General features: G+C 56.6%; 2 protein-coding genes across 8 annotated transcripts in view; both read left to right on the forward strand.

The window, feature by feature from the left end:
• Positions 1-13081, forward strand: part of DTX2 (deltex E3 ubiquitin ligase 2) — a 41584-nt gene extending 28503 nt beyond the window's left edge. For 3 of the 7 annotated variants that reach the window (XM_049802796.1, XM_049802792.1, XM_049802797.1), the window contains exons 5-11: positions 1396-1527; positions 8887-8931; positions 9903-9973; positions 10618-10776; positions 10864-11025; positions 11730-11819; positions 12450-13081. In XM_049802796.1, the coding sequence (XP_049658753.1) occupies positions 1396-1527; positions 8887-8931; positions 9903-9973; positions 10618-10776; positions 10864-11025; positions 11730-11819; positions 12450-12674 (884 nt within the window). In that variant the 3' untranslated portion in view covers positions 12675-13081. Of the gene's footprint in view, positions 1-1395; positions 1528-8844; positions 8932-9902; positions 9974-10617; positions 10777-10863; positions 11026-11729; positions 11820-12449 lie in introns of all 7 variants that reach the window. The other 4 variants (XM_049802794.1, XM_049802795.1, XM_049802798.1 and 1 more) reach the window with 4 other exon arrangements.
• Positions 13082-16275: 3194 nt separating this feature from the next.
• Positions 16276-18042, forward strand: UPK3B (uroplakin 3B). Its single transcript, XM_049802440.1, has 6 exons — positions 16276-16333; positions 16609-16758; positions 16857-17076; positions 17179-17255; positions 17473-17593; positions 17859-18042. The coding sequence occupies exons 1-6, from the start codon at positions 16276-16278 to the stop codon at positions 18040-18042; spliced, it is 810 nt and encodes a 269-aa protein (XP_049658397.1).
• Positions 18043-18226: the final 184 nt, after the last annotated feature.

The following is an 18226-nucleotide window of genomic DNA, read 5'->3' on the forward strand; positions in this document are numbered from 1 at the left end:
ACTGCGTAAGGGTAGTTCTGCTTGTGGGGCATTGACATAGGCTTTGCACAGGGGATTTCTAGTCACAAGGCGCAGGTTCTTGACTGGTTGCGTATTTGAGGTAGAAAATAGTCTTACCACTTGCACCTGAAGCTGGCTGATGCTTCCCGTCAACTCAATTTTCAGTCATGTGTGGGCAAGGTACCTCATTTTTGTCCTGAGCAAGTGTGCTCTTATATCTGCCTTTCTCAGCCTGGCTGAACAGAGGCTTGAAAAAGAAAATCCTTAGAAATCTCAGCTTTGGTCATGAACTACCATGCAGGATGCTGGCAAGAATTTCCACAGCTTTAGGATGTGTTTTTGCATGGTCTGCTATAAGAGGTAGCTTTTGGGGAAATGCTGGCTTTTAGGTTGTCTGCTGTCTGTCTGCATCCGTGAGCTGTTGTGTTGGTTTTTTTTTGAGTTCTGGCAATGGCTGTGGCAGGTGGGAAAGTTGTTTCTTGGGAAAGCAAAGGCAGATGTTTTCTTGAATGTAAGTTTAAGAGCAATATGCTACCTTAGAAATGTTATGACTTGTAACTGGCCTGTATTTCATGGGCAAACATCATATTAGATCAGCATGATCAGTCCTGTAGCTCTCTGTGTGCCAATTTTACCTTCAGGGGATGGCTGTCCATTTTAATGATTCATTAGCTTTAACAAACTGCATCCCATGAATACAGCTTGCTGGGATGGGGGAGGGTGAGACTTGCGTTGCGGCTGGGGGTGCTAGGAAAAACTGGAGTGCCAAGGAGGAGACAGTGTGGGGTGAACTGGGGGGCTGCCACCATGGTCCTCATCTGGCAGGGGATTGAGGGGGGCAGCTCCAGCCCCCGGTCAGCCCAGCACAGCTGCAGTGTTTGAAGGCAGTTAAGCTGCACTCTGGGGATCGGTTTGGTGCGATGCCTTTGAAACACGTAGCTTTAGGGGGGAGTAGCTGAGCAGGACCTTTAGGGGTTTGGGTGACGCCCTGGATCCTTTAGGCCCCCAGGGTCAGGGTTGCTTCCAGGGCTCCGGTGGGCAGGAGGACTTTGCACCACAGCAGATGCAAAATGCTGGAGGAGCCTTAAAGCTAAGGCAAAGAGGAGGGTCCTGCTCACACACCAGCGCAGAGGGTCACGGGCGAGACTTGTGCCCTTATTTCCCTCCTTTAATTTACTGCCTGGGCTCCTCCCTCTGAAAGCCTCTGGATCCTGTCCTTGTGCTGACTCCAACCCTGTTGCCTCTTGGATGTTTTATGTCCTCTGAATCAAGGGCTTGGGTTTTGTTTTATTTTATCTTTTTAAATTTTCTTTGAAAGGTTTTTTTTTTTTTTTTTTAATGAATGTGTTTTCCCCGTTGTTTCCTTCCTGCATGTTGATCTCGTACCCGCTGTAGGCATGACGGCTATTCTGATGTCAGCCGCTGGACTCCCTGTGCACCTCACCTGTGTGCCGCAAGCTGCCAGCACCCATAAAGCCACTAAAAAACACAGCTCAGTTAAGGAGGGGAGGAAAGTGTCCAAGAAAGGTAGTTCCTGCTCAAACTCTGATATTTGCTTCCATCTCCTTCTTTATCTCTCTGCACTTGTTCTGCCTCCCTCCTTTCCTCTTGTCTCTCCCCCCACCCTCTTGGCTCTTCTGATTTGACTGATGATGTTTGTCCCACCAAGGGGAGAAGCAGGATGCGTCTCCTCTAGCCTGGACAGTCTCTGACAGGCTGTAAAATAAGATGATAAAGTAGACCTGGTCCTGTGGTAGGTCTGCTTGTTTCCATCAGTCATTAAAGCTGGAGCAGCCCAGTTGTTCTCTGTGCATGTCAGAGACTCCTGCAGCCTCCCCCATGGTCCGGCTGTGCCCTCCTGGGGAGCCCTGGGCATTCATGTACCACGACCTTCTCTGACTCATTGGTGGGACAAGTCTGAAAGCTGAAGGACCATCAAGGAGAGCATTTAATCTATATGTGCTTTCAAGAGAAGGTTTGCTTGTGAGCCATGCTTGTCACGGTTGAGTCATGGAATGAGAAGCATCTTCCAGACAAGTGGGCCCCTGAGTCATACAGGGCTTTCTAAGGTCGAATTGCAGAGGATTTGTTCTCTCCACCTCTGTCTGGTGTGGGAGTGGAATGAAGTTCTCTCAGGTGGACGTGCCCTGGCAGGAAGGGCCGGGTTACCCCAGCTCTCCTGCCAAGCTGAGCCACCTCCAGGGTAGGGCCTTCGTTTCTCCTTGTCATATCTCACCGGCATCCTGCACCCTCACCCTTGCAGAGTCTGTGGGCTCTCAGTTTAGAGCCTGGGTCCCGTGTGTGTGTGGCATCCCTGGGACTCTGCGGGGGTAGGTGTGAATCCAGCCTGGTGTAGTTGTAGAAATTGTTTGCCAACCCTGGCACAGGTGTCCTGGGGTGGTCAGAGCCACCACCAAACCTAAGGTGCTTCCCCCTTCAGATAAGAGAAGGGGGGACTAGAGGTGGGGGATGTTCAACGTGGAGATGCTTGTGTTTAAGAAAGAGGGAAGAGCCCTGAGGTGGAGGGGAAGAGGCACCTGGCTGTCTGGGGAGTTTGTTGGTGCCAGTGTTTCTTTCCTTGGAGTCCGTGCTTGATGAGGAAGTGAGGTCCAACCCATCTGAAGCGGGCAGGAAGGGTAGTAGAAGGAAAACAGAAATTAAATGTGGAAGGAGGCATCTTGCAGAAATGCATAATGGAGGGAGCCAGGAGGAGGAGATGCAAACGGCGAGAAGGAGGGAGAGAGCAAATGTGGAGTAGGATGTGTGATAGAGGGGGAGGAGAAAGCAGGGGGCGGCAGGAGAAGCAGCGAAGAACAGGAGGAGCAAAGGAAAATGGGAGGTGAAGGAGAAGAGCTGCACGGAGGTGGGTGGCAGAGGGGCTGGGTGAGGATCTCGCTTCACAGAGCGAGCTGGCAAGGCAGCGGGGTAATGCGGCTCCTGGCACTTCACTCCCGGTGCGGGCAGCGTCCATGCAGCCCCCGGCAGCTGGGGATGAGGGCTGGGTGGTGGGGAAGCCCTGGAAACAGTGCTGAAAGAGCTGTAGAGAGGCCAGGCCCTCCTGCACAGGCATTGCCTTGTCCCTGTCACTGGAGGAGCCCGAAAAACAGAGCCAGGCCTGCCATTGGTGTTGGTCACCTGCTGCTGGTTAATGACATTAAAACTAGCTGTATTTAGGGTAAGGTGTGGCCACAAACACACAGCCCTGCTCCTCTGCTGTCCCCCCACCCCGCAGTGCGGCTGGCTGCTGGCTTCTCCTCGGTGGGGTCTGTTGGTACCAGGCTCTGCACCGCTCGCAGCATCCAGCCCCTCCCTGGCATGGAGGAGATGCGGGTGCAAGCAACCAGGATGCTCGCAAGGGTGTAGCGTTAATAGGAGGATATGTCTGGTGACTTCTGAGCAGGGCGGGGAGAGCAGCAATGCAGAGCGTGAAACGGGGCGGTGGGGAGGATGGGACATGGGCAACACACACCGTGTTAGGTATCCACCGGGAGAGCAGGGGGGTGGCTGTAGCCGTGCTGGGTGTTACACACCCCATCAGCAACACCTCTTCCTCCATGAGATGCCGGTTCCTCAGCGCTTGCGGCAGCACCCGAGAGCACACGCGTGTTGCCTGCCAGGGCTGCTGAGCCGCACCTTGGCCAAAGGCTGGGTGTGCTGGGGCAGGGCTGGCACCAGCCTTGGCCCCCGGGGGTGTCCGGGCAGCTGGCTCAGCCCCAGGGCTGTGCCCAGTGCCAGCCTGGAGAGCCAGGCTGCCACCTCCCTGCCAGCTCACCGATGCCACCTGCTGGGGCCAGGACACCTCTGGAGGAGCAGAGAAGGGACACCAGCAGGAGGGATGATGGGACAGTGTCTGGGGATGGGGCACTAGGCAGCTCCTTCTTCCGTCTGGCATGGCAGGATTTGTCCCAGCCGTCCTCGCCCTCCTCAGGATGTGCTGCAGAGGAGACTTTGCCAGCTCTGCCTTTTTCAATGCTGGGGTGCCTTTCTACTTGCTGAAATTCCCCCTCGTTTTAGAAAGCGGGATCCCCTTTGCTGGGGGCAGGGATGCCAGTCCTGCGGAGTGCATAACTTGTGGGATGAAGAGAGTACTCCGTCCCTCTTAGGAACAGGCTATGTTTGTACAACACCCCTCTGGGCTTAGAAGCGTTGCTCTGCAGTGAAAGGACTGACCCTGACTTCCAGCCAGACTGTTCTGTTTCCTTTTACAGACCCTGAAGCTGCCAACAGGCAGAGATGGGTCCGTTTTGCGGCCTGAATTTCTGTATAACGTGCCCTTTGCCCTCCCACACCCCGCTAGGGTTTTCCATTATGGAGAGCTCTAGTGAGAGCTGTGCATCCAGGAGCTGGCCCGTCAGTGTGCTGACTACAACCAGCTGGTGCCAAAAGAGGTGGTGGTGGGTCCAGCGGACCCCTGCCGAGCCCCTTCTTGCTCCCTCCTGCTGCTGTAAACCCTGACCCCACACGGGTTGAGGCAGCATTGATGGAATTTCAGCCAGCTTGGTGAATAGCTGGGTTATGTTAAACAAAGGTGCTAATTAGTCAGGACTCGTTAACGTTGTTGCCATTCTGGCAATGACGCCTGCGGCGCAGACGAGTGCTGCGCCGTGGGTGCCGCAGGTCTCGGGGAAACTGTAGTCTCCAGGCAGGCACTGCGCTATCCGTGCTGGCACATGGCCTGGCAGCGTCTGCCATCCTGACGGATCCGCGCTGCCTTCCCACCGGCTGCAGCCGCTGCCTCGTGCCAGCACCGCTGACTGCGCGCTCGGAGCGAGCCGAGATCCCGCCGGCTGTCCGGGAGGGAGGCGAGTGGCTTGTCCGGCTCTCTCCGAGCACTGCCGTGCTGCTCGGGCATGGAGCCAGCCACCACAGGGCTCCCCTGCCTTCCCAGGGCCCTTGGGGGGACTGAAGGGAGGAGGTGGTGGTTTGGGTCTGGTGTGCCACTTGTTACCCTCTCAGCTGATGGGATCGCTGTCCGCTTTTCCCCTGGCTTGGAGGTTTCCCCGCACGTCCTCTCTGGGATGGGCAGTCACGTGCGGAGTGCTGCGGTACGGAGGGAAAAGAGATAAGCGTGCTCGTCTTTCCCTGAAAAGCAGGATAGGATCTCGCTAGGCAAAGGGGGTAATCCCAGCTGACTCTGCTTGCTCCCTGTATGTCTGTCCATCTGCAGCTGGGTCGGCGGACCGTGCCAGTGCCTATGGGATGGGTGGGATAGGGAGCCCCTCGTAGTCGGGGGAGCTCACTGTTCCCATGGGTGATCTGCTGAAGGAGACAGGCTGTAATGACAGGGATGCTCCGTGTCATGAGCAGAGCAGCCTGGTCACTTGGTTATCCTGCTGAAATGCTAAATGTGGAGAAACCTATTTTTAACATCAAATCTCCTCTTCACCTTCCTGGTCTCTGGACAGCCCTCCTGGGGCTTGAGGCCAGTAGGTCCAGCCTTTGGAAATTCAGGGAGCACAGGGCAGAGGTGATAAGAGTTGGGTGACTGTCCGTGACAATAACTAGAAACAACCTGTGTCTGGCCTGCATAGGGTATCAGAAAGAAGAGTCTGCTGCTAACCATATGGCTCATTTTGGGATACAGAAGGAGGCATGTTACTGCTGCAAGCATTTGGTTGCCGAGCAAGGATTCAAAACACATCTGTTAAGTGTTGCCCATGGAAAGCCCTTGCTTCAGCAAGCAACTTACTATCTACAGGGAGGAAGGGGAAGCATTAAAAAAAAAAATTGTTATTCCTCTCTTTGTAAATGAAAGAATGGTAAACATTCCTTCACATCCCAGATAAATCAATAGCGCAGCATTAGGCCAGCTGGTGATAAACGGCATCAGTCGATTCTGCTATTGCATTTTCAATCCACTACTGAATCCAGAAAACTCTGGGGACTGAACAGGCTTTGATGATCCCAAGGGATGGCTAGAACAAAGATTTGCAGGCAAACACTTTTATGGAGCAAATGGTCCGGTAAGGAAGTGATTCATGCGCTGAAGCATACGTGGCTCGTGCCTCCCAGCTGCCTTCTAGCTCCTGCCCTGTGCTGCTGGGATATGGCCTGCCAGATGTGCTGGTCTGCCCAAGGAATAATCTCTCTTCAGAGGCAAGGAAGGCTGTGCGGGCTTCACTGCCCTTGTTGAAACTAAGTTCTTAGCATTAAAAGGCTTCCTTGGGACTGGACATTCAAATACTTGCAGCTGGGGACAGTTTTTTCCAAAGCATCTGGGCTCTCCAGCCCTTTCTCTCTCCAGGCAACCTTGGTGGATCTAAACGCATCAGAGCGTTATCACAGCAAAGTGACAGGGAGAAATCAGAGATGCCACAATGCAAACCCATCAGGCCTGGGTTTCCTAAGGATGGCTGAGGGCTGCATCGCTCTCTTCTGCCTGTCTGATTGCCCCCAGTTCCATCCCAATGCCAGCTGCTGAGGTGGTGTAATGCCATTTGCTTTGCCCAGAATCACTGCTGTACCCCACAGACTCTGCAAGAGCTTTCTTGTCCTCACTTTTACCCAGCTCTGCACCAGGCTTTTTGTCTCCGTTCATTGATTTGATTTAAAAGAGCCTGGCCAGTTCTTGGGCAAGTCATCTCTTTGTTTCTCTGAGCTGCTACAGAAGAAGGAAAGTCAACAGCAAGAGAAATGCACAGCAGGGGCTGCAGGGAAGGAGCGTCCTCCACCATCCTGAATGATGTGAATTGCTCTAAAGCTGCTCAGATCTGCTGTGCAGGTGGGAGCAGGTGAGCTGGGGCATTCTGCCAAGTACTGGGCAGGCAGTAACACACCCTCTCTGCTCGTTTCCCTTGCTGTCTTCACCACTTTGTCTGTGCATCTTTTTGGCATTGTTTTCTTCAGCCCATAGCCAGAGGAGACAAGAAGGTCACTTCAAAAAGAGCCACCTGGAAAACACAGTTCAGATGGAGAAGGACTTGGTGGCCTGTCTGGCAGGCAGCATGGGATCCTCAGGAATGAGAATATGGTGGTCGTCGTGATCGGGTACTCATGCTACCGTGGGTAGCAGCTAGCCCTGCTCACATGGTCGTCTCCAAAACCTGCAGAGCAGAAGAACCTGAAGCCTCTGTCTCGTGTGTGACGATGAAGGTCTCTTGCGGTTGCAAACCGGAGCTTGGTTCCAGCTGCCACGTATGGAAAGTGCCACCCTTTGTTTGCCAGCCTGGGGTGGGGCCATCACAGAACACTCAGCTGGGAGGGCTTCAGGCGCCATAAAAGCTGAGCTCCAACAGTGAGCTGAGACAGTTCAGACTGATCGCATCCCCTTGTGACTCGTTCCTGGCTGGCAGCTCTTGGTCCACTGTGTGCGAGCAAGGTCCCAGCAGAGAGGATTCCCGGACCCATTTCTCTCCTTTGGAAAAGACAACACAAGGAGCTGCGTTCCCTGTGAGTTCTGGTGATGAGGCCTTGAAGCAGCTCCTGGCACTGCTGAGCTCTTGGCCCGAGAGCTGGAAGGCTGAGGCTTGCCCAGGTTCCTGTTTGTCTCCTGCTCTTCTTGTGGCAGTTCTTGGAAATGCTTTTCCAGGGGATTTTGGCATGCCCCTGAAGTGGAAAACACCTGCTTCCGTGTTGCTCTTTGGCTTAATGCTTGTTTTATCCTGTTACCACCTTCCTGGCTGGGGGTCTCTAGAGGGTGATCCTCACAGCCCTGCTCTGCCTGAGAAGTCATGCATCTCTCCTTCTGCCCAGCACTGGCACGTTGAGGGAGCATCCCTTCACCTCCTGGGCTCCTTGTCTTGCTCTGTGTGCTCAGTCATCCCTTCCTCCTGCTACCAGTGCCAGAAATCATGTGTTTCAGAATGGCCAGGAATCCCCTTCTGAAAATAACTCATCTTAATGACTGTGTTTTCATTTACGAGAGTCCAACTCCCAGTTCATCAGTCTTCCTTAGCTAAATGATTTTTCCACCCACGTTAGTGTTCTGCCTCACTCTCTTCTGTTGCCCCGAGCTAGCTTGTCTGCAGCGAAAAGGCATCTTTTCCCTGCTTGCATCTCACCCAGCTGTCTGTGCTGCAGGGTGACCAAGTGCTCTCTGTCAAGGTGCCCCCATAGCACTAGCCGCTTGCGGAGCTGGCATTCAGGGGAATGAGGGGCCTCTATGTGATACAGGATCTGTGCCATCCAGGTCGTTACCTGTTTAATGACACCTGTGGCGTGTGAGTAGTCCTTCCCTTCTGCTTCACCATGTTTCCCTCTATCATGGAAAGTAGCTATCTAGAAAATAGCACCCACCCCTTCCTGCTGGTGACAGATTTTGCTTTTTTGGGGTGGCAAAACAGCTCGTTGCTGGCTCCAGTGTGGCTCTCTCTTGATGCCCAGCTTTTTCAACCACAGAGGCAATGCTTGTGAACTCTCCATCTTCCTTGAAAGCACTACAGTGAGCAGGAGAGCTGAAGGTGTGTGTCATGCAGGTACAGCTACAGCTCTGATGCCCAGCTGTTGCACTTGGTGATGCTCTGTGTCCGCCTGGGAGCATGGAGTTTGGACTAGCAGTACTCTCTGTGCTAAAGCACGGTCAATGTCCTACAGTGGCTTAGAAACGAGCTTAAGAGCAAAGCTGTTTGGGGCAGTGAGGGAGTACAACTCTCTTGTGAGGCTCTGGGGTGTTGGGCACAGATGCTTGTGGCCTGTCTTGCTGCTGCTAGCATTTTCTTTGCTCCCCACTCTCCATCCCAGCCAGTCAGGGCCGGGATGGAGAACGGCAAAGGAAGAGCTACGCCTTTGCCAGCCCGTTTGGCACAGCACTGCTTTCCCCTGATCTTCCCCCAGAAGTAGATTGAGGAAGGAAGGGCAAGGTTTCCCCCAGGCCAAGTGACAGATCTCTGTATTGCCTCCTGCCAGGTGGAGTCATAAAGTCACTTGTGCAAATGTTTCCTTTCCTAGGCTGGTGGAAGAGCCTGGCAGCCTCCATGACGGGCCTGATGACCGGTAAGGAGCTCAACTCCTCTCACCCGGGGCTGGGCGCCGTGCGGAGGCGTGCGATGCTCACTGGCTTAAGCCAAGCCTTGCTGGGCAGCTCAAAAAGGATGGGCTGGGAGTTGAGGTCCCTGCTGGTGCTCCCAGCAGTAACTGGCTCCAGGTTGTGTGATGTTTGTTGCTTAATCCCGTAAGACCTCCCAGGGGACTGGTCTGCCGTTGCTGGTGGGCTGCTCGGGTGCCCGTGCCTAGGTGGATGGGGACCAGGGACTCTGTTTAGGAAAATGCAAAGATATCGGTGCCATGTGCTGCAAATAGGGTGCCTGTTAGAAAGCTGGTTTGTTTTATATACCCTGTAACTTGCACTGTGTCTTGCTGGATATGAGTATGTGGAAGCTCAAGAGAGAGGACACTGTTTTGTGTTAAGGATGTGAGGCTTGTTCTGCCGTACTCGAAAGAGGACCTGAAGCTTAGTATATTGTTGGGTCTCCTTGTCAGGTGCCAGCTGAGGCTATGTGGGAATGCCTTTTCTCCTTTGACAACACAGATGATGTAATCATCACTCCCACAGAGACCATAGCGTCCTTGGGTTCAGTTTGAACTTAGCTGGCCTCTGGTACGCACAAAGAAAGTCCACCTGGGACCCGGCTGGTGTCATCTGGGGTACGTGGGGAGAACTGGAGTGCAGCAGCTGCAGACAGACCCTAAGTGTATGCCACAGGGCACCAACATCTGGCAGTGGGTTCTCCCATCTGCAGCACTCACGGTCCGAGTGGTAGTCATTTCTGATAGCAAAGCCTTTGCAGGCTGTGTAGGGATCAGTTGGAGCAGCCTCTTCTCCCCCTCTAACCCTAACCTTTCTCCTTGGCGTCCTGGCCAGTGACTTGCTTGTCTCCCTTCTCTCTAGCTCACCCTGCACGTGCCCATCATATCTCACGTTATGTCTGATTTCTTCTCTTTTTCTCATCTCTCTCCTTGTGCAGCAACACCAACCGAGCCAGAAGCAGTGGTGAAAAAGTACCTGGAAGAGCTGAAGGGCACTCCTGCTGACGAGGTGAGAGGACAGTGAAGCAACCCTGGCTTGCCCAGTGGCCTGTTCACTGGGGTGCTGTGAAAATCATGGTGATGCCTGAGGACCATCCTACCTTGGGCATCCTATGTGGTAGATACTGCTGCCTACAGTGGCACTGTTGACGCTAGATGGAGAGGCTTCAGCACTGCCTAAAGCCCACATGTGATAACTGGTGACTTGTCCTCGTCAGAGGACTGTGACAGAGAAAGCAAGGTGTGGGTTGAATAGCTAAGCCTGGCAACGCCTCCCCATTTCCCTTGGAGCTGGCTGCAGGGCCTGGGGTGGAGGGGTCTCTTCTCAGTACTCATAGAGGTCAAAACTACAGAGATCAAAACCCTGCACTGGAGCTGCTCTGTAGAGGAGCAGGACATAACCATACTCGGGTCCCACTCATCCCCTCTGACTGATGGCAGCTCTCTTCCTGTGCTGTCCAGGAGGTGGTGGAGTGGGGCAATACCAGCCAGATAAGGAAACCTGTCTCTGTGCCCTTAACCTCAAAGGAAGGGATTGAAGTTGAAGGCAAACCTTCCTGAAACATCTTGATCGCTTCCTTGGTGGGTCAGTCATTACGATCAGCCTATGCTTGCACTACACGGTGGTTTTCTCCTTTCTGTCTTGGACTCTAGGACTGTATCATCTGCATGGAGAAGCTGTCCTCCCCCTCAGGTTACAGCGATGCATGCGAGTGCAGCACAATCAAGCCAGAGACAGTTGGTCGTCTGACAAACTGCCAGCACTCCTTCCACATGCTCTGCATGCTGGCCATGTACTCCAACGGGAACAAGGTACCAAGCTGGCCCATCCCCACCAGGTCCTTTGTGCCCGGGTGACTCAGCTGTGGAGCTCTGATGCCTGCTTCTCTCTCCTTGCAGGATGGGAGTTTGCAGTGCCCCTCTTGTAAAACGATCTACGGAGAGAAAACTGGTACTCAGCCCAAAGGGAAGATGGAGGTCTCCACTTTCCCCCAGTCTCTCCCTGGCCACAAGGACTGTGGGACAATCCAGATTGTGTATCACATCAGCAGAGGCATTCAGGTGAGTGCACAGCATGCTCACAGGTACGGCTGCTGCCAAGATAGCACAAACTGCGAGACCCTCCCAGAAGGTATTGGGATCCAGTACAGTATCTGCTGGCAGCCCGTCACTGAGCAGCCTAAGGTGCCTCGAGCCAGCAGCTGCACTGGCTGTTCTTCAATGTATGAGTGTCTTGGGTCTCCTCCATGAAAGATCTTTTCCCGCTTTGAGAGTGGTCTACAACAGCCTTTCACCTGCAGTAAAGACTAATGTCTGCATGAAGCAGGGAGGAGACTTGGCCCATGCTCACAAGGTGGGAGAGATCCCAACATGTGGTTTTACAACCCACTTCTGAGGTTTCAGTGGCTGCAGTGAGCTTGCAAAGGTTTGAGCTGGGTGGTCTTTTTAGGGTGCCATCAGACCACATGGAAAAAGCTCTGGTTTGGGGCTGTGTCCCACCAGAATTTAAGTAATCTGAAGAGCTGGCTTTGTATCCCAGCACGAGACCGCTCTTGAAGGACCCATAATCCTCATATGTCCCATAAGAACAGGTCAGATACCTCATACTCATCATCAGCAATACCTTGCTCCTTTTACGTGGAAGAGCTGGTTTGAGATGGGCCCATGTCAAATCCTGCTGCTGATCCTAAATCCTGCTGCTGAGGGATTGTCCAACTCGTATTAAGATAGACGTGTCCATGCCAAATATGTCTCATCTATTGCAGGGCCCTGAGCACCCCAACCCTGGGATGCCATACACAGCAAGAGGCTTTCCTCGCTATTGTTATCTACCAGACAACGAGAAGGGCAGAAAGGTAAGGTATCACACCCTGATGACATGACCCTTCTCAGGTTGTCCCTTGGCCCTGTGTTGGTGGATCAGCCTAACAGGGTCGCTTTTGGGAGCTGTCCCCATGATGCTAACCAGCTATTCTTGGTAGTTGTCCATGCTGTTTGTTCCTTACGTGTATTTGTAATCCCTCTGCCCATGAAGATCTTTGGTGCTTCTTCACAGCTTTAACTGTGAAGACTTGTTCTCCTTCATCCTTTTATTAAACAAAAGCCCATCTGATCTTTTGGGAAGACACTCCTGGCCTGTCTTGGGTTATGCAGTTACAACGGTTTGCACTGAGAACCGCTGAGCTTGGAAAGTCCAGCTGCTGGCTCTCCAATCCATGTTTCCTCTGGTTGGGTGTGTTTGCCTCAACTCGTGCTGGTATTTTTCAAGTCCTGGAAGACCAGCATGTGTAGGGAATGGTCCTTCCCATCAGGGGAATCACACGGGTAACTAGAAGGTTGAGGAAGATCCCTTCTGATGCTGGGATCTTTGGTTTCCTCCTGCTACAGCAGGGATTTAGGTTGTCAAGCTTCTGGCAAGCTGCATCCATGGCTCAAGTCTCCTAGCTGCTGAAGGCCAGCTTTGGTTTTTCTCTTTCCATCTCCAGGTCCTGGAGCTCCTGAGGGTGGCTTGGAAGAGACGCCTGATTTTCACAGTGGGCACCTCCAGCACAACCGGTGAGAGCAACACGGTGGTGTGGAATGAGATCCACCACAAGACCGAGATGGACACAAACCTGAGTGGCCATGGCTACCCTGACCCCAACTACCTGGACAATGTGCTGGCGGAGCTGGCCGCGCAGGGTGTCACCGAGGACTGCCTGAGACAATGAGCTGGGATGGGTTCCCGGCTGTGCCGTGCACGCGTCGGGGAGCCCACCTAGTGCACTTATTCCTGTTGCCTTAAGTTCCTGTGTCTGACCGCCTGTCACACTGAGCAATAACAACTGTACCGTGGAAGCCCTGCCTGCTCTTCACAGTGTCTTTTTTGGGAGGAAAGGATATTTTTGTAGAAATGGTGCTTGCATCTCTGGGTGGGGTTGATGGCTGCAGCCAGGACCAGCTGGGACAGTGGTCCTGAGGTGACAGATCCCCTTGTGAAGGGAGGACCTTGTCCTAGTAACGCTTGGGGACAGGATGGGGAGAGGAGAGCGTCTCGTTCCTACTAGACCATGTAGAAAGCAAGCGAAGGCCTCCCTCTGGCACACTGCAGCTCCCCGTCTCTGAGGCACCTCTTAGAGCGAAGCCTCCTCCCTCCTGCCCCTGTATCTCTGCTTGGTTGTAATAAACACTTCATTTCCACAGCGAGTCGCTGCTTTGCCTTCAAGCTGCCTGATGGCTTGGGGTGCCTCCCCTCTCGGTGGCCCTCTCTGGGGGACCAGCCTGCTCCATGGAGCTGGGGACACTCGATCTAGCCAGGAGAAAGGAGGGAAAGCTCAGCTCTGCTGGAGGGACACAAATCTCTGCAGGGGCAGGACACGGGGTGCTGATCCCAGGGGTCAGGGATTGCAGCCTGTCAGCGCTTCGCCCACCGGAGCCTAGTGGTCTGTGGGCACGGTGCTGGCAGAGGTGACCGGGCAGTGTCCGTCCTGGGGGAAGTCACAACCCCCTGCTCTTGCTGTGAGCTGCCATCCTCCCTGAAGCCCTTCGGGCAGGACCTGCCCCTCTTTTCCCCTTCTCTCAGGTGAAATGGCAGCAATTTGGGGCTGTTGGTGCCCGGTGAAGGCTCTGTAGGGAGGAGGCTGTTGTGCCTTGTGTTGCTCCTGCTGCTGCAGGGAGTGCTGGTGCCACCAGGCGGTGACAGGCCACCTTCCTCCCCGGCTCTGCTGCCAGCTGGGTGGTGGTGGCAGCGATGCAGGGATGCTCTCCGGGTGGGAACACAGTCCCGCACCATGAACTCTGCCTGTTACGAGTGCTAGCGCCTTGCTGAGGGGATATTGCCTCAGTCCTGGTGGCCTTGCTGTACCTTGTTCCCAGGCTTCTTGTCACCTGGTAGCTGAAGCTCTTTCTAAGAGCTGTTTCTCACTGTTCCCCTCCCTGTGGCCACCAGCTGCAAGTCCCTGGAGCTCTGCCCACATTAAATCCCTTTGGCACACCCGAGGCCCTGGTGCCATCTGCCATTTTACCTCCTTCCTGGGAGATCTAGGACGTGGCCATGCTCTGTGGTAGCTCTGTCCTGGCATCCTCCTGGGACCAGCGTGTGCTGGACCAGCAGAGGGGCAGTTTTGTCATGCCAATATACAAACAAAAGGATTTTCAGAGCTGTCAAGGGCTGGAGCTTTCCCTGGCGTCGATCTTGTGCTTGCAGCCTCCTGGTTACTCTGTTGCTGCAGGCTCTAGGGAGAAGACCCTCAAACATCCAGGGAAGTTTGGGGATGCTGCAAGAATGGAAGCTGCTTGGGTGGAGCAGTTATGTAGTCCGTGTGTTGCCGAGCTCTATAAAAATGGGCTGCGTCTGCTCCTCTCCCACCCTGATTGCGAAAGGAAGGTTTTGAGTTTAAACCTCAGCTTTGTATCCCCAGATCATGTTCTTCCAGCAATCAAAACAATTGAAGCAAAAATTGAGCAGGGTTCACCCAGCCCTGTACAAAGCAAGAATTTCCTGCTGAGCGTTGCCCAAGGCATCTTTGGCAGATGCTCATGTGCGTGAATCAGCTCGAGCTGCCCCGTGTCTGGGCTGGTCCAGGGCTGGGGCACCGCGGCGTGAGCTGGCCAGGCTCAGCGCCTCATCCCTGCCTGTCACGTCCTCTGCCACGAGGACATGAGGCATCTCCTAAAATCCTGGCCGTGTCCATGCTGAGCCTGAGACGGCTTAGCCCCTGCAGCAGGGGGATGCAGGCGGCAAAGGGGTGAAAAGCAGCAGAGCCCGGTGCTCGGGCACTGCTGCACAGGGGGATGCTTTGAAGTTGGTTCCCTCTCTGCCCTGGGGCAGTGGTAGCAGCGTGGGGCAGAAGCATGACTGCGATGCCGTGGTGCCGGTTGGAGCCGGGAGGGGACAGGGCTTATTTTAATAAGTGCTTAATAATGCTACTGGACGGGTCTGACCAAAAGATTTGAGTCCCTCTGGCCCTGGCTGGAGACCCAGGGTGGGGGTTTCTCCCTTCCCCCTGCAGCGCAAGCCTGTTTGCAGCGGGGTGGTTATTATTAGCCGAGCCTTGACCCCGCAGGTATGCTGGCCCCGTGTCCCAGTAGCGGGTACCGGCAGCCGAAACTGTGACTCACTGTCCCCCTGTGTCATCCTGCCTCCCTCACCCGGCCGCTGGCATCCCGCCGGGCAGCGGGAAGGAGGGCTCTGGGGTGGCAGATGGGGGGCTGGCGTGTCCCTGTGGGCATCTGCGGCCCCCGGGACAGGTATTGCTGGGTTGGAAGAGGGGAATAAGGCAGGGAGGGAAGGAGGGATGGAGGCTGCAGCTGCGCCTGATTTTCCCCCTCTGCAGCTGGACTGTGTAATCTTTGAATGCCCCATTTCCACTTAATCTGAAGTTGCGGTCCCGGCCTCTTCGGGAAAGGGGGGGAAGTCCCCTCCCACGCAGGAATGGGCAGCCGCTGCCCTTGGCAAACACCGGAGAAGGAGCACTCAAATCCCTCTGCGTGGAGAGCAGCTGGCGGGGGGTTGCAGCGGTGGGGGGCTCCCAAGCTGTGGGGCAGCTCCTATTCTAGGGTCACTGAGCCTGGCCCCCTCCCGAGGGCTTGGGGACCCTTCCCCCAGGGAGGGGGGTCATGGCCCGGCCCCGCTGCCAGCGAGGGGGAAGGATGGATGGCGAAATGTCAGCATTGGGTGGCCCTGGAGTTTGGGTACCTCCGTGCCCCTGGTGCTGGGTGGGACCGTTTGCCTTAAACACTTGAGGATTTGGGTGAGTTCAGGGTGTGATGGCTCCGGAGCGCTTCCCTGCCCTTGGGGCAAGGCTGGCTGCATCCAAAACCAGCCGGGCATGGGCTCACCCCTCACACTGGCTCTGGGGGCCGGGTGGCCGCGAGGGACCCGCAGGGAGTCAAGTCTTGGTGGGGTGAATGGGGGTGCAGGACAACTTGCCCAGCTGCCCCCATATCCCCGACAAAGACTTTGGCTCCTGCCAACCCATCCATGACGCGGCTCCAGTCTCCTCTGTGCCTCAGTTTACCCTTTCACATCGCAGGCTTGTGCCCTGCATCCTTGCAGCCCGCTCTGGTGTCTCAGCTCTGGACTCCAGCGGGGTGGCTCACCGGGGGGGGGATTTGGGACCAGCTGGTGAGCCGAGACGTACAGCCAGCCCCCTTTGCCCGTGGGGTCTTGCCGGGCCGGCAGAGCCGGTGCAGGAATGCAGGGCTGGGAGGGTCTGGCACCTCGGAACAGGCGGTCCCTGCGGTGGGGGCTCACGGGGCGGTTCGTCCCCTCGGCAGTGGGATGGGGTGAGCGGAGCAGGGCAGCGCGTCCAGCCCCACCGGGACGACACCATGGAGCTGCCACGGGTGCTGCTGGCGCTGGCTGGGACGGGAGCAGCCGCGGGCCTGGGTGACTCCCCTGGGGGGACGGGGGGGCTCGGGGGGGCTGTGAGGTGTTTTCCCCGTGGGTCTTTTAAATGCGTTTGTGCCAGGGAGGGGGTTATGAGGCCGGGCATGGCTGGGAGGTCCCCACACCAGTGCTGTCCCCCTGGTGCTGGCACCGCTGGCACCCCGTGAGCCCCCGCTGTGCCGGCACCGGCGTTCGTGGAGCTCAGCGTGGATGCGGGCTGGGGTCAGGCTCTACTTGAGCGCAGGGTCCCCCCCACTCACTACCGGCTCCCCCAGCCCTGCTGCCCTACGTGCCCCACGTGCCCCCCGCGGCGCTGCCGGGGAAACTCACCGCAACCACCTTCGCGCTGGAGAGGCCCTGCTGCGTCTTCGACCGGCATGCCAACGCCTCCGACGCCGTCTGGCTGGTGGTGGCTTTCGCCAACGGTGAGCGCCTGCTGCTCCGGCACGTGCTCCCCACCTTGGCGGGGGGACGTGGGGGACCCTCGCCGCAGCTGCTCACCCCCCCCATCTGTGCCGCACAGCCTCGGACGCCTTCAGAAACCCTCCATCCCGGGCCGACGTGCCCCTGTATGAGCAGCTGCCCGCCGCCCGCTCCTATATGACGCTGGAGATGCCAGCGGCCACGTACGCCTGCTCGGTACCGAGCCCGGCCGTCCTAAGGGTTGGGGACGACACGGCATGTGGGGACCAGGGTGGCTGGGACCCCTGCAACGGGCCCCTGCCCTCCCCGGGGCCCTACAGGTAAGGCCAGAGGGACGGATCCCCCCGGGTGCCATCTGGGGTAATTCCCCACCCAGGGTGTTCTCGTCCCCCGCCGGTGTCACAGCCGTACCCGTCCCGCAGGGTGAAGTTCCTGGTGATGGGATGCCAGGGCCCCAAAGCAGAGACGAGGTGGTCCGACCCCATCCTCCTGCGGAGAGGTACCGGCGGCACTGCCGTCCCCCCGCGAGTCCCCTGCACCCGCCCGGATGGGGTGCCGGCACGTGGCACGGTATCGGCCCTACGCCGTCACCCCAAAACCCAGAGGGGAGAAGCGGTCCTCGATGTCCCCCGGCCGCCCTATCCCTCCCCTTTCCGTCGCACCATCTCCGAGCCCCCCGTGTCCCCCCCCATGTCCCTCATCCCTCCTCCTTCCAGCCGGCAGCCCCAGCACCATCGACCCCACACCCGTACGCCGCGGCAGCGACGCGGTCGTCATCGCCTCCATCCTCGCCAGCCTGGGCACCGTGCTGGCCGCGGCAGTGCTCGGCGCCGTGGGGTACGGGGGCTGCGCGGGGACGCGCTCGGGGTGGGGGGACGCGTTCACGGGGCGCCCTGGGAGAACACCCCCTCCTCGGCCCCGTCAGCAAAGAGATGGAGCTACAGAGATGTTTTGAAGATTTAAAAAGCCTTTTCTTTTTGCTTAAATCAGGGGTTTGTCACAGTTTGGCGAGGAGAAAGGGCCCCTCGGCGGTGGTCGGTGCGGGGGGGCCGGCAGAGCCCCGCGGACCCCGCCTGACGCCTCTGCTTGTCTCTCCCTGCAGCACCGAGGCGTGGAGGTCCCTGTGCCGGCGGGATTCGGGAACCGGCACCTTCTCCCACAGGTCCTACAGGACCCACCACATCCCCCCGGCCCTGCCCCAGCCCCTGCCCCCCGGCTGCAGGTGCAGCCCCCCGGGGCTGGGCTGCTTTGCCCCCCGGCCTCCCGGTCCCTGTCCTGCCGAGTAAACTCTCATTTTACATCTACAACTGCCTCCTCCTTGCCCGGCTGTGGGACGATGCACCCCCTCCTCTGCCTGCCACCCCGCTCACGCACCAGCTTGGTGCTGTGTTTACCAGGCCCCCGATATCGGCCACGAAGCGCTGGACCCGTGGCGGATAGGGGCACCGGGTCTTCCCCAAAACCACCCAG

Source organism: Accipiter gentilis, chromosome 6 (genome assembly GCF_929443795.1).
Source record: "Accipiter gentilis chromosome 6, bAccGen1.1, whole genome shotgun sequence".
In the NCBI taxonomy this organism is placed as follows: domain Eukaryota; kingdom Metazoa; phylum Chordata; class Aves; order Accipitriformes; family Accipitridae; genus Astur; species Astur gentilis.

Coding starts and splice junctions, on each gene's coding strand:
- UPK3B (XM_049802440.1), top strand. CDS start 16,276: ATGGAGCTGCCACGGGTGCTGCTGGCGCTGGCTGGGACGGGAGCAGCC. Junction 16,334..16,608: donor GGGAGCAGCCGCGGGCCTGG/GTGACTCCCCTG, acceptor CGGCTCCCCCAG/CCCTGCTGCCCTACGTGCCC. Junction 16,759..16,856: donor GGTGGTGGCTTTCGCCAACG/GTGAGCGCCTGC, acceptor TGTGCCGCACAG/CCTCGGACGCCTTCAGAAAC.